This window comes from Electrophorus electricus, chromosome 5 (assembly GCF_013358815.1).
Source record: "Electrophorus electricus isolate fEleEle1 chromosome 5, fEleEle1.pri, whole genome shotgun sequence".
Lineage (NCBI taxonomy): Eukaryota > Metazoa > Chordata > Actinopteri > Gymnotiformes > Gymnotidae > Electrophorus > Electrophorus electricus.
Genome location: NC_049539.1, coordinates 10,678,045 through 10,693,318, shown reverse-complemented (window position 1 = coordinate 10,693,318; position 15,274 = coordinate 10,678,045). Strand labels below are relative to the sequence as shown.

Below are 15,274 nucleotides of genomic sequence, written 5' to 3'. Positions count from 1 at the left end.
CTCTCTCTCTCTCTCTCCGGCTTGTGTGTGTGGGTGTGTGGTGTGTGCGCGCGCGTGTGTGATGTGAAGGATAACGCCCGGCTGGACGCCGAGCGGGTAAGGCTCGAGCGACTGGCCGAACAGCTGGTGGAGCAGCAGGCTCAGCTGGACACATGCCCCGAGGCCCTGAAAGAGCAGCTCCTCCTCCAGCTCTCCAGGGTCAGTACTCACATGGAGGCAGGGCCTCCCCCTCCCCTTTCCTCCTCCTCCTCCTCCTCCTCCTCCTCCTCCTCCTCTTCCTTCTAATCCTTGCTGCCTCCTGTATTTACCTCTCTGTCTCTCTCTCTCTCTCTCTCTCTCTCTCTCTCTCTCTCTCTCTCTGTCTTCCTGACATGCTTGCTCACTCGCTCAGTCCACATAATGACGTCAACGCCGCTTGTCTCAGTGCTGGGACGGCATGTGCCATGCACACCCGTGATGCTTGTGGTGCATGTGACCACACAGACTGCATGTGAGGCTCTCACGTAGCCGGGGGGGGTGCAGGAATGCTTCCAAGAGGTGTGTGTGTGTGTGTGTGTACATTCCTGTTTATGTGGGCTGGACTCTGATGAAACTATTGAATGCTGGAGATAGAAGCCATGGCTGTAGCTAAACAGGCTGGGAGCTGTGATTTACACTGTGTTGAGCGTTGTGTTATGTGTGCAGTGACATGGTTAATTTAAAGGTCTGGGGTCAATGGGGAAAACTGCAGCACTCGATGTGCCTTGATAGGGCCAGAGGCAGTGGGTTACTGGTGATCATGCTGACTTGGGGTGGACAGACAGTCGTGAGTCCTGGGGACTGGACTCTGAAAGGGGACTGTTTTGAAAAAGTTAACTTAAACTGTGCTCCTAGTTTGTTCACATCTGACCAGCAAAGTTCAGCATATTATAGCTCTGCTTGGTCTGGTATACCTGGCCTGTTAAGGGTGTGTGTGTGTGTGGGTGTGTGTTTGTGTGTGTGTGTGTGTGTGTGTGTGTGTGTGTGTGTGTGTGTGTGTGATGCAGGACACTGAGGCACTGGAGATGGAGAGCAAGCGCTTTGAGGATCTCGAGTTCCAGCAGCTGGAGAGAGAGAGCCACCAGGATGAAGAGAAGGAGACACAGACACAGCAGATCCTCCGAGACATCACCGAGTACCAGCGCAGCACCGTCAACCGCAAGGTTGGGTGTGTGTGTATGTATGTGTGTGTGTGTGTGTGTGTGTGAGAGAGACCGTTTGTGTGTGTGCACATTTTTGTTTCATCGCTGGATCCCCCCCCACCCCCCACCCCAGGAGAAGCTTCTAGCCCTGAAGAACCAGTCTGCACAGATAATCCAGCAGGCCCAGAAGGAGAAAGAGAGCTTCATTAAGGAGAAGAGCAACCTGCACCTGATGCTCCAGAGGGTGAGTGCTCGACCCTGATTGGCTCTCATCCCATCCACCTGGTCTCTGCACCTGCTTCTCTGCAGTCTTGGTGTCGATTGACGTGCCACAAACCTCCCTCTCTCTCACAGGAAAAGGAGAATCTCTCCAGTTTGGAGAAGAAGTATGCCGAGCTCACAGGGGGACGGGGCTTCCCTGTCAATCATCTCAGCATGAAGGAGGTAGGACTGAAACACCTGCCAGTCCCATGGATTGAGTTTCACCGCTCTCATGCTGGACTACACATACAGTGTTGGTCTGGAATTTGTCTTTGTGTGCCACACCTCCTTCCCCACAAGGGCACACTCTGTACGCCACAGCAGTGTGTATGCCAGCCAAGTAGGGAAAGCAGAACGCTTGCTCCGTGACCCCTCATCCCCACCCTCGCACGCCTGCACGGTCGAGTGACTCTCCGTGGATACCGCAGTACGGAAATGGGGGGGTCTCTGTCCCTTTGTTCCAGGATGGCTCCTTATTGGCTGATGTGTGTTGCCAGTCATATGGCAACCTTAGTACTGCCCACGCGGGCTTTTCTCTGCTCCCTGCTGACCTGCTGGCCTTTACTTCTCTCTTCTCCGCTCTGTCCATCAAGAACACTGAGGTATCGCTCTGCGACTGGGCTTCCACCGCATGAGCCTGCATGTGGCTAAAATCAGTTCCTCACTTAACGTTTCACTTGGGCAGTCCAAAAAACCTCTGCTTTGACCATTAACACTCTTTGTCAGGTGATTAATATCTTTTAACTGGGTGATGTATCTGGCTGTTGTGTTAAAATTGTTTTATAAGACTGTCATAGGCGCTTGCCTTCTGTTGTAAAGACTGAACTTATTCCAGTGTGTGTGTTCTTTTAGCTCTCCTCATCTTGCTCCCCCTCTCCTGTTCTTCAAATGGTCTGTTTCACAGGGCTATGTCACAGTCAAAGAAATCAATGATCTCTATTCCCAGCTGGGGCTAGAGCCCTTCTCCGGCACCCCAGCCTCTGGGTTTGACCCCAGGCCCAACCCTGAGCCTTGTCCTGAGGACAGCAACACCCCACCCAAACCGGACGAGGTGTGTGAACGGGATTGTGGGCGAGGATTGCTGGGGAGTTTTTGTGTGTACCTGCCAATGGATCCAACCTCTCCTTTGGGTTATTTGTTACTCGATGCCTCTTTCTGTACTCAGGAGTGTTGGTGTTGGTGTTCGGAGGCTAAAATACACGTTCCGTTAATATTTGCTGAAATGTTATATCCTTCCTTTTGTGGTTTCTCTGCCGCGGTCCTCCTTCCTCCCGTCTTCTGCAAAGCTTTGTGTCACTTCCTGTTCGCCGCTCTCTTCTTCCTGTCCTTCTGCTCGTGCTGCACACTCTTGCCCCTCCCCCAAACCCCCCTCTGTGCACTGGCCCGAGGACATGGTGACCTACCTCAACCCCTCGCCTCTCCCTGCCACCCCCCTACCTCCTCCTCTCCCTGCCAAAAAACACCAACGCCACAGGCAGGTAAACCACGCGTGGTGTGTGTGTGTGTGTGTGTATGGGGGGTGGGTGCGTGTAATCTCACATGTAATACTGTAAGATTTTAATCACACAGGTGTATGCACACGTGTGCGTGTCTGTGTACGTCTTCAGCATTTCCGAAGTCTGGAGGAAAGGAAGCGGCTGGGTAAAGAGAGTCCGTCGTGTGACACGCTACCTCGTAAAAAGACCCAGCCCCCCATCACCCTTCAGTTCAGCTGTGCCACCCTGGGCCGCTCCGCACCTCCAAAAGTGAGAGCGCACAGACACACCGACACGCGTTCTAGGTGAAGATGGACGCTTACCACATACTCTCTGTCTGTGCTCAGTCTCACCCACCTTTATCCCAGAGCTCCAGTTGCGGCAGCGTGCTGAACCGCCTTCTCACTGTGTCCCCTAAAGAGTCTGAGAAACGTCGCCTACACAAGGGTGAGGATCTCACACCTACACCCACACACACACACACTTTTCACATTTCATGATTATCACAATATTGCCTCACAATATTGGTATAGCTCAGATCTCCTATTTGCAAATGGGAGCGCTTACAAAGTGGTAAAGTGTTGCTTGGAGGGCAGTGGAAGCGTGCTGGGCTTCCACGAATGACCCTTGCTGCTCCCGGGGCCCCGTTCTGTCCCTCCTGCCTTTCTTGGGAGGGTGTTTTCACTTGCTGTATTACTGTGAGTGATTGTGGGAACGGCGATGGTGGTGGATATGCTGATGTATGTGTGTGTGTGTGTATCTGGAGCTCTCGGCAGCGGCGCTCGGAGCACTGCGTCCTGTCTCGAGCGCTTTTGCATTCTTTAAGTGGTCAGACATTCGATACCCAGCAATCAACACCAGGCTTAGTCTAAATGCTTTTCCCAAACATCTATTTCAGCATGTCTGTTGGCAGTAAAGCAAAATACCATAGGTTCTACACACCAACCAGGGGTGTAATATTTATAATAATTAAGATATTTCAGTGTATGTTGGACTGTCATCCAGCGAAGGACAGGTTAAGTCTGGGCAGAGACTGGATGTTTATTCGACAAGAGATAGCAGAAGAATGCTGGTAAGCTGAGAGCCAGGAAATGCCTACGTGCTGTTAGAAACAGGCCTTCATTTCGTACTCCACCGCATACTGAACCCTTTTCCCCAGATGCCAGTTTCAAAATATGGCCCTTGCTATATGACACTGATTGGTCCATACTTGGAGACCTGTGTCACCTATATGAATGTTTACCCAGGTTTCTGTGTGCTTTGACATCCCCCTGAGCTGACTGAAAATGTTGCCGTTTTGCTGTGTATTGCGGCAGTGGTGTCTTATTTGCCGCTCCCCTGGGTCATTAGCGAGGCGGGGCCTTCCTCGCCCCTGATGCCTATCAGGGGTCCCTGCGCTGTCTCCCATCCAGCAGTGTGGCAAGGGGTGTCGTGGCCGCCATCCTCACATGCGCGTAGTCTTCAAACGGCTCTTGCGTACCAACTCTTCTGTCTGCGAGACTCCTCTTCTCGAATGGGCCGAACACGCTAGTTCAGGATCTGCTCATCCCCGCGGGCCAGCTCTGGGTGTCCCCTCCGGCTCGGTGTGTGTGGCGCTGTACAGTGGCTGGGGTGTGTGAGAAGAGCGAGGGGGCCCCGGCTCTGGGCAGCGAGCTGGCTGGCAGACATGGAGATCAGGCCTCTGGGGGAGGCGGTGCCGCGTCGCTCTCAGGTAAACGTCCCATGGGAGCGTGGGCTGGCGGACACACCACGGACTGCCGCCTGCGGCCTGCCTGCACTTCTACTGTATGCGCTTGGACTTTTGTCTGCCACTCTTTCCTGATTTTCCTTTTATCTTCTTGGCTCTTATATCCTTGTAGTATGGTACAGTATCTTTTTGACTTGTTCTGTCTTACTCTTTCTTTTCCTTTTGCTCTCTCTCTCACTCTCTCTCTCTCTCTCTCTCAAGGCCATAGTCAGCAGCACCTGGGAGACGAGTCACGCTCGAGGCTGAAGGACCTCGACTGCCGCACCTCGTCCCAGTCCAATGTCTACCTGGACTCGCCGGGCTACCGTGACAACGGGCACGCCTTCGACACTCTCAGCGTGGACAGCTCGGACAGCATGGAGACCAGCATCTCTGCCTGCTCCCCTGACAACGTCTCCAGGTCAGCAGCTCCCCTCCAGCTCCCCCCTACGGAGCCTGAACGGTCCTCAGGACGGGACAACCTGGTCTCCAGCAGGCTCCGTCCCTCCCGTAATGGGAAACTTATGTAACACTAGCTGCTGGAGGAGGGGAGGTCAGAAAGGTAGCAGACATCCCTGGGTGCAGAGAGGGAGTAAATGTTGTTATGAGCAGGTTGGGTTACAGTGCAGATTACAATCAAAGCTGCGTGTGGAGTGACCTGGGGGTGGCTTAGAAAAAGTAATGCGACACAAGCCCATATGAGGTCATCGTTTATGGCGGCTGAATTGTATTTATGCTGAGTTCGGTTTTGTGTGTGTGTGTGTGTGTGTGTGTGCACTCCAGACTGGGGCCTGGTGCTGCTGTAGTATGAATGCTACGCTTGATTAATGTAAAGCTTGTGCCGGACGGGGGTGCAGCGCTTTGAGGGGCGCGGAGGCAGGGGGGTTTGCTGTAGCCCTGTTAGTGTTGGGGCTCGGATTACAGCAGGAACAGTTAGAGGAAGCAGATTTGGGGGCTTTTTTCCCCCCCAGTTTGAATGTAATCAGCAGCAGAGCGTGGGACGGCGGCAGACCACGCAGTGCGGTGTAGAGCGCTCCGGCTGACTCTCTCTGTGCTGCGCGGGCTGGCGCACGGACATGGCTGCGGTTCAGCCGCACCAGCGCCGGTAAGGAACGCTTCAGATCCAGATATGGATGAAGACGCTACCGTGGACGAGGGACGAAAGGGCAGAGATGGCAGATGTGGACCCTCCCCACCCTGAGGTGGAGGGGTGAGATGGAGAAGAGGCGCAGAGAGTGGAGTGACTGGAGGAGGTTTACGCTGCTCTGGCCTGGTTTTCTCGCAGCTGCTGCAGTCGCAGCGTGCCGCGCGTCTCTTGGTCCCGTCCGAATGTTGGCGGGGACGGGTTTCTCGCGTGTCTTAGCTGGTTGAACGTCCGTGCGCATGTGTGTAACTAGCAGGTAGCAAATAGCAGGTAGCGGATAACTACGCTCAGCTGTGCACTCGAGCAATTAGGGGCATGTTGACGGCACGTTAAACGCAAGAGTGTGTATTAGCACAAACCCTAGGGGAGGAGTTGACACCGGTCGATCATTGGGCTCACAGGGTCAGACACCCCGGGCTCGGTGTGTGGAGAGAGCCTGGCTGTCCTGAGGCATCACACGGGTCGTCCACTGCAGTTCCTGGAGGCGTGCAGAGTTTAGCACATGGGAATTTCAGAAACGTATCATCTGCGGGGGAAGCCTCAGTGTTTACCAGAACTGGCTTTGATTGCAGGAATATCCTTCGAGGCTGAGAGAGCGCGCTGGTGTTGGGCGAGGAGGGATGGAGGGACAGCGTGGCTGGGGTGTGGAGGTTGGGCGGTTATGGGCGGGGCTGAGGGCTACGGGGGAGGAGGGGGAGGGGCGATGCGTCGATCTGTTCCACGTGTTGCTTTTTGAAGTCGAAGCTGGAGGGGCTCTGAACTGGAGCCGGGGCTGGTGAGCTATCCCACCTCAGTGCCTGAGCTCCTAATGCATTGCAGCACAGACTGGCTTTATTGGTTCCTGCTGGGTTTCGTGTGTGTGTGTGTGTGTGTGTGTGTGTGTGTTTCTGTGCGCGCACGTGTGTGTTCAGCTCGACTGAAAATGTTTCCGGGAATCACTGCAGCCCGTGTCACTTTGCTGCCTGTGCCATGCTTGTGCAGAGGGACCACACACACACACACACCACACACACCGTACACACACGCACACACACACACACACACACCTACACAGAGCAGAAAGTAACGGCTCTCCTCGTTTAACCCCCCACCTGACAGCGCCAGCACCTCCAACGTGGCCAAGATTGAGGAGATGGAGAGGCTCCTGCGTGAAGCCCAGGCAGAGAAGCACCGACTCCTGGAGCACAGGGTAACCTCCGTCCACCCCCACCCCCAGCTGACTAACCCCAGCCACGGTCCACTCCTACCTGGGAGCCATAAACCATACAGTAAAACCACACTGCTAATAGGCTTTATGGCTCTATAACCGCGAGCCTGTTTGCGCGGTTGGAACTCCGCTGCTAAAGCAAACTGGCCTCAGCACTGTGGGAAAGGAGGCTGTTCCTGCAGCACGTCATGGGAGGCTGGCTCTGATCAAGATGTTCCTGGAGCTTCTGACTAATGCCTTCAGCAGCACATGTCACAGCGATGAGCACACTTGAATACCTTTGCCTTATTTTACCAGTTAAGAACAGTTGAAGGGTTATACCAAACAAATGCATGCATACATACAGAGCAAAATATTGTTTGTTGATCATATTGGACCTTTGCAGTACTAGTATAGAACGTTTCAACATTGCCAATACAGATACAGAAGGCTGCTGATATTCAAATGCTCCCAAGCCTCCTGAATATCCCAGAACATCTGTGATTGGTGTCAAATGGCTGTTTTGATTATTCATAGTACTTGCTTCATACAACCAGTGTAAATTGTGGCCAGATCATTGCAGGCCAACAAGATCATCCAGGATAACACACACAAACCAACCACAAAAAAAATATGTTTGTACTCATACTGCGTTCTCACGCTGGCGGGGCTTCAGGAACGGGAGATGGAGGTGCGGCGGCAGGCCCTGGACGACGAGCGTAGGAGGAGGGAGGACCTGGAGAAGCGGCTGCAGGAGGAGACGAGCAGGCGCCAGAAGCTCATTGACAGGGAGGTGAAGCTACGCGAGAAGCAGAGGGCGCAGGTAAGCAGCGTAGTGACATGCATACCTGCGACCCTGACGCCCCCAGTACTAGACACCTAGTTCTCAACCCTGATGCGTAGTATTGGACCAAAAGAGTGAGCACAGTAACAGCTAATATCTTAGTCTTAGAAATTTTTTCTTTATTTGTCTTTGGTTAGCCCCTCTAACTCCTCTTTGAAGGCTGTAATTTGAGCCCCTGTATTGTAACACTATAAACACGGTAAATTACTGTCATATGTATTAATGACAGCTAAAATGTTTCTTTCTCTCTTGTTGTTTTGTCATAAAATATAATGATAAATTTAAGTTTAAAAATAAAAAAAAATATTGATCAGATTTCCAAACCGCCTTACCGGAGTCATTCTTTTAAGGCCGCCAGCTTACCTCTATACAGTACTACTTCTTGCACTTTGACCTTTTGACTCTGCCCTGGCCTCCCAGTCCCGTCCGCTAACCCGGTACCTGCCCGTGCGGAAGGACGACTTCGACCTGCGCAGCCACATCGAGTCCGCGGGCCACAACGTGGAGACTTGCTACCATGTGTCCGTCACCGAGAAGACCTGCCGTGGTTTCCTGGTCAAGATGGGCGGCAAGATCAAAACGTGGAAGAAGCGCTGGTTCCTCTTTGACCGCAACCGCAGGACGCTGTCCTACTACTCAGGTCAGGCTGACGCGCACGTCACCCCCACCACAAGCTCGGGTCGGGGCTCAAATGCATATTCTTATTGAGTTTATTGTCATTTACTGTGGTTCCAGACAAGCACGAAGCCAAGCTGAAAGGAGTCATTTACTTTCAAGCCATAGAAGAAGTGTATTATGACCATTTAAAGAATGCACACAAGGTAGGTTGCGTGGTATTCTACTGCTCTTTGAAGAGTATCTTAACTAAATTCCCCACTTTCTGTTCGAGTGCTGCCCCCGTGTGGTCTGATTGAGGTATTGCTTCCTCTCTTCACTCAGAGCCCGAACCCATCGCTAACGTTCAGCGTAAAGACTCACGATCGTGTGTATTATATGGTGGCTCCTTCCCCTGAGGCCATGCGCATCTGGATGGATGTCATCGTCACGGGGGCGGAGGGATACACACAGTTCATGATCTAGGGGCCGGCGTGCACCTCAGAAACGGAACCTTCTCCACACTCTGTCTCAGGCACTGGGCTCCTCCCTCAGACACTTGTAGCAACTGGGATTTGCCAAATACCAACAGCGTGACTGGGCTGCTGCTGTTCTTTCAAAAATCCCACCTCAGTTTTGAGATCTGCCAGCACAAGCTGATTCGTGACTCCAGCCGTCAGTCAGTTCGCCAGGTTTGCCAGTGATGAACTCATTGTGTGTACTGTTACAAGCTTTAGGAGTCTCAGTGGTTGTCTGAAGTGCCTTCACATGCTGATGAAACTGTTCTGCCTGTGCCTTGCTCTACACAGTACACACACACTTTACTGAGTATCCATTACCCACGACTGCAACTGTTGCAAAAGGCTGAAGTGTGCGTGCATGGGCATCTGCATGGTTGCATGCCTTTTGTTTTCGTGTGTGTGTGTGTGTGTGTGTGTGTGTGTGTGTGTGTGTGTGTGTCTGTACCTTGATCCCAGCGATAAAGAATCACACACTGATGTCTAGGTTTACTTTGCTCTGAAAGCTGAGAGTGCTGTGCTCTCCATCATGGTTGGAGTCCATACTGATGGTACATGGAGTTCAGTAACAGTGATGTGGAGGTCTAAGGTTACGTGTTAAGTGGCTGCGAGAACTTAACCCTTGTGGATTGGTCCTCAGGTATACACATGTTCATGGCAATACTACCGGCAGTTCTATGCTTCAATACCAATGACAAATGGAACTATAATGTCTATATATAGGGGTGTGTGTGTGTGGGTATGTGCGTGCGTGAATTCAGAGAGCAGTTTGAGCATTATGCGATGACCAGACATGCCACTGTATTATTCATAGTAACAATGGTGCTATAAGATGTATGCTTTCATATTCATTTGTTATTTTTTTAATCTGGCCAAAGGCTGGTAGGAAAGTAAGAGAACAATAGTTATCAATAGGATCTTATCTTAATGCTTAGCACATACTGAAGGGCGAGAGCCATAGATTCACTGAGTCTGTAGGATTATCAGAAACAAACATTTTACTTTTAGAATTTTACCATCTTGTCATTTTAAGTATTATTGGCGGTGTTACTTTAAAATATAATTTATTCAGAACATGTTAATAGAATATATATCCAAAATTCTTAAATACAGGATACATTGCTTTCCCCACCGTCAGTGGGACAGTTTACATATGTGAAGACTAAATATGCTTTACAATTTTGACTGAAGCTTTTTTTGGCCTAATTTTTCGTTACATTAAGTTTATTAGCTCGGAAATGTTTAGTTATTGTTGTGGATATGATTTCGTTAGACTTTGGCGTAGTTACTAAAAGACTATTTTTGGCTCCATTTGAGTGCGCATATCACCGGCAGGGAGCAGTAGTAGTCTGTGGCACCCTTATGTATGGACCCCCAACGCTGGTGAATATATACGATTTCGCTCACTGTACATTTCACATAAGCTGTTGTATACGGATGAATGTACTATTTTTAACACATTATTTATTCCATTGATTAACGTGCATGCGCCTATATTTTTTTTTGTCTCTGGAACAATAAAACCAGAACACGTATCCAAATTACTCTGCCTGGTCATTTCTTACGAACTCGCAAGTCTTTTTACGAAATTAACTTTTTGCGTCATATTCTGAGCACGTGACATGTTTTATGGGACGGGAACTCTCCGACATGTATCTCCCTATATCTCCCTGTATCTCCCTATATCTCCCGTGACTCCCTGGTCTTCCTTTTATCTGACAGCTAGGGTTGAAGACGCACGGACTGGCTGCACGGCCGCTGGAATCTAAGCGCTCCCCTCGGCCCATCTGGAAATGACGGTACTGTGGGGGCGCCAGTCGTAAACCTGGTCTAAATGAACCTCTACCCTGTTTCACTTTAACACGTTGTTTAACGGCACGTCTGTGGAACCGGGACAGCGATCCTTCTTCCTGCGATCGCCTTAATCTCCCTGCCAACGAGAGCTTTTGACGCTCTATCCGTGCCCTATCACAAGACTAAACTACCGCACGGAACTGGCGGTCGGCAAAGTCATCTTACTGATCTTAAAATGTGCCATCTATTTTTAACCAGAGGTTTTTTGTTTTTTTTTGCAGCGATAAAACAGCGCAGACTCCACCTTGTCGTTATTTCCAGCTTTAGCTATTAATAGTCTCATCTAATAACGGATACTTTTACCCAATAACAGATGTAATGTTTACACATAACACGTGGACGCCTCACAAAATCATATCGTAGCAGAACCATACCGGACTCGCTACGTTTTGCTTGTTCATGGACTTGTAATATGCATAGCGGACACAAAGCCTCGGGCGGTCTTGCATTATTAATCTCGTGGTTTTTTATCCTTTTATATTCTGCCATTATGATGCCCGATTTCCTCCCTGACCTGCCCCCCACACACACACACACGCACGCACACTGATCAGGTGTTTTGACGCACATCACGCCAAACAATACTTCAAACAGCCATGGTCCCCCTTCATCCCTGTAAACGCTTTGCCAATCAAACGATCAATGTCCTCCGTCTTATTCATCTTTTGTTTCATCATCTCCTTTTTGCCTCTCTTTTGTCTTATTTTTATGTACCTCTTGGTGTAGGATCTTTTAAAGACAGAAATTTTACATAAAGGGTCGCGCGCACACACACACACACACACACACACACACACACACACACACACACACATACACGTGCGCGTCTACAAGCAGCCTACTGCGTTGTACTCAGGCGTGTTCGTAAATGTCCCAGGGGAGGGGGTCCCGTCAGGATCTGTCAGGCCTAGAAATGATGGAAGGGGAGTCAGCACGACTCACTCACCCTTACGAAAAGGATATCTGTCCACTGAGAGCACACATATGGGACGCCTGGAATCTCCTTTAAGCTTGAACCCCAGGGAACATCTGCCCATGGGCAGCCCCACCCCCTCATCAACCCCCAACCCCCTCTCTGATGTCAGGATAGGCAGACATTTGGCTGGAGTCACAATGTGTAAATGAACAGTGACTGCTCTGTAAGGCAGAAGACCCCTTAGTCATATTCCATCCTCCCACTCACTCTCTCTCTCACACACACACTTTTAACCCCTCACCCACGGCATGAATTTTTTATCAGGGTTGTTTTAGTTAATGGAACATTATGGCGCATTATGACACATTACGCTTTAGGGGGTTAGAGTGATAGGCTGGGCACCCATCATAGTAAAGAGGAGTGATTTATGAGTCAGAGCCCCCCATAGACACAGAACTGGTCAGTGTGCTATGCTTTGTGTCTCACAAAGCCCTTGTGTTTGTTGTGAGAAGCTCTGTGAAAGGTTCCATCTATTTTAATGGCCTCACCCCAGTTCATCCCCAGCTGAACTTGACCTTGTGTCTTTGTGGCTACCAGTTATGCTGTGTGCCTCAGGGATGGTGAATAGAAAATATTTATTGTGTGCATTGTATGTATGTAAATGTATGTGTGTGTGTGTGTTTGGGCTACCCGGGTGCTTTGCACTGTATATTGTTATTGTGTTTGAAAACGTGGTTGTTGTATTGAAGAAAATTTCACTTTGGCCTGATCTGTGCAGAATTATGAGTATTGTGTGTGTCTAGCCTGCTGACTGGTGGTTTCAGTGACTGCTGTTCTTACTGACCCATTCACACAGTTTCATACAACACATACCAGCTGTGGACGGCCTGATTGACTCTCTTATGTAATTGTTCTTTAGCTTGACTGGGTGACTTTTTAAATGTAAGCTCATTTCTAGCTCTCTCTCTTTACCAGACACAGTAAATCTCGACTCAAGGTATACTGTGATGAAACATTGGTTGACGCAGCATCCCCTTCCACTACGAGTCAGCATTTATTTAGGCTGAGCCAACTCTACTTTCAGTCTGCTGTTTTCCACAAGGTTGTGCACCCAATGGAGTTGCGTGTGATGGCCAGTGAGTTGAACTAACTAACTAACAGTGGCCAGTCAGTTGAAATAACTACTCAAGAGCAGACCCAGATATGGAATTCTAGGCTTGGGATTGGCTATCAGAGGAATTGGAGATGAAGAGAGGGAGGTGTGAAGAGAGAGGAATACTACGTGTTTATGTTGTGTTTATACCCCGGCTGAACCTGACGTGGTGGGGTCATCTCTCCCTGCTCCACCCAGTTCAGAATGGAGGCTTGGGGAGACATAGGGTGGGGGGTCAAGTGGACCCAACGGATTAACCCAATCCAGCGTATCGATCCAAATGATTTTTTAATCTCTCTACAGAGGCATATCCTCTCCCACTGCACTCTAAGATTCAAGCCAAGCACTCTCAGTGAGTTATAAACCATTATTGCTCTAAAGACAGGCGCAGCAGAGTCGAAAACATGGCGGGGGTTTAGAAGGCACATAAACATGCACTCGTGCACTATCACGTTCCATCAGGCGCTTACAGACTCTCCCCATATCTTGCGTAGTTTGGCTGGCTTTCACGATGAAGCATCGTGATCCTCGTTCTCTGGAATGAATTATTTATAATGTATCGACTAGGCAAAGGAGGCGGATATGTTATTGATGAAGATGAAGTAATCATTTTACTAAATCATGAGAGGAAGTGGACCGATTTTTAATTTTTCAGAAAAAGAAATAACATTGGTCCTGTACTTTAAATGCAGTATGAACCACAAGAAAGGCCAGAAAAGGCTAGCGAAAAAGTTTTCTTTTCAGAGAATGGGGGAGGGGGCTTGACACCATGTGCAGTGTGTTAATCTCAGGAGACTGCAGCAAAAGACAGAAATATAGGAAATCTGAGAGTCTATCTTGCAATAGAGGTCATGTCTGGGAGTGTGCATGTGCACAAACACACACTGCACCAGACTAACTCCAATCAGCTCCCTCATATTCAGCGTGCTTGCTTCCCTCTCCCAGCCCCGCCTCCACTGCTGATTGGATGACCTACTGAGGTTGCCATGGAAACTTGTAGTGGGGCAAGCATGTGAAAGAAGGGGGTGCATGTTTTGAATGGCCGCCCCCATCGCACCCCACATACACACACTCGTACACACACGTCTGCGCATAATGGGTTTCACAACAGCCCGTGTGTGTCCCTGGCCTGTTCAGCCATGTATCCAGACCTATTCTCAGCCTACATTTTGTGCCTTTCCTTCCTTCTAGAAGCATCCACTGTGTGGAGGACTCTCGGGGTGAAGTGGGAACAGGCAAAGAGAGAGGAACGGCGAGAGGGAGAACAAGGGCAGGAAAGAAAGATGGAAAGAAGAGAGAGACCGAGGAAGGCAGCGAGGGAGAGAGGGGTAATAAGAGCCTGAAGCAGGGAGCAGGCACACGGGACCTTGAGATAAAGGGATAAGATGTGGTCGAGACCTCCAGGGAAAAGTTCGGAGTGGGTGATCGTACACTTCCATCAAGATCATCTGTGTTATGTATCACTTCAGCATACCAATGTAGACTCACAGACTAATAACATATGCAACACAAGCATCATTTGAGGCCGGAGTTTCAGTCCAGCTTCATCTAATCCTCCGCTGACATTTGTAGGTCCCTCTGAACAATCGCCTACTCATCCCCGGAATAGAGCTCCCATTCTCTCGCTCTCTTTTATCCGTTTGTGTCGATGCACTCTGGTCCATCTTCTCTCTCTCTCCGGCTCTGTGAGGCAGTTCAAGACTCCGCCCTGCCTAACCCGTCCAGCAGAACTTTGGCATTCTCTCTCACCCACTATCTTGTATACGCACATACACAGGGCGCACAAGCTCTGCACGTCCCAGCACCCACAGCCTCATCGACAACAGCGATTCTTAGTGCAGCCTGCGCACTTCTCACATTCTGCCTGGCGCTAATTCCTGACCCCAGCGCGGATAAACTCCAACCGGGCGGGGGCTCATTAAACTGGCCCCCATCCGACTGGCAGCAGCAGGGCGGGAGCAGCTTGGGCCCAGAGGTGCCTGCTTGGTACCCAGGTGGCTAATGAGAACATGGGCAACAGCTCCACCATAGCCACACCACCCCTCCCTCCGCCCTCCCATGGCCTCGGTCTCAGCTGTCAGCCACAATCCGCTCATCTTATTGTCCATATGGGACCCCAGGCCCCGAAACACTGACATATACTGGCCAAAGACAACATTATTTATGCATGGTCAGTGCTATCTGGGATGCACACACATGTGTGCTATGTGTGTGCCCCCATGATCCTTTCTGTTGTTCTTCTCTCTTTGTCTTTGCTTTATAGTGTTTTTTAATGGTGACGCTCTCCCACTGTGTCTCTATCTCTTTACTCATAGGTTTTTGAAAACTGGGCCATTCCATCATTAGTTACACATGCACTGACATTTACAGTCCACACACACCCATAAAAATACGCACATTTAAATACACAAACACATATGTACATACACAGAAATGGAAATTC

General features: G+C 50.0%; 1 protein-coding gene across 6 annotated transcripts in view; it reads left to right on the top strand.

Annotated features, from left to right (window-relative positions):
* phldb2b (pleckstrin homology-like domain, family B, member 2b) overlaps window positions 1–10,140 on the top strand; it is a 31,529-nt gene extending 21,389 nt beyond the window's left edge. For 2 of the 6 annotated variants that reach the window (XM_035526352.1, XM_035526356.1), the window contains 13 exons: window positions 70–198; window positions 1,026–1,181; window positions 1,294–1,404; window positions 1,515–1,604; window positions 2,326–2,472; window positions 3,029–3,166; window positions 3,244–3,343; window positions 4,845–5,043; window positions 6,865–6,955; window positions 7,629–7,775; window positions 8,217–8,436; window positions 8,532–8,617; window positions 8,736–10,140. In XM_035526352.1, coding sequence (XP_035382245.1) covers window positions 70–198; window positions 1,026–1,181; window positions 1,294–1,404; window positions 1,515–1,604; window positions 2,326–2,472; window positions 3,029–3,166; window positions 3,244–3,343; window positions 4,845–5,043; window positions 6,865–6,955; window positions 7,629–7,775; window positions 8,217–8,436; window positions 8,532–8,617; window positions 8,736–8,876 — 1,755 coding nt within the window. In that variant the 3' untranslated portion in view covers window positions 8,877–10,140. The remainder of the gene's footprint in view (window positions 1–69; window positions 199–1,025; window positions 1,182–1,293; window positions 1,405–1,514; window positions 1,605–2,325; window positions 2,473–3,028; window positions 3,167–3,243; window positions 3,344–4,844; window positions 5,044–6,864; window positions 6,956–7,628; window positions 7,776–8,216; window positions 8,437–8,531; window positions 8,618–8,735) is intronic. The other 4 variants (XM_035526354.1, XM_035526353.1, XM_027005339.2 and 1 more) reach the window with 4 other exon arrangements.
* Window positions 10,141–15,274: the final 5,134 nt, after the last annotated feature.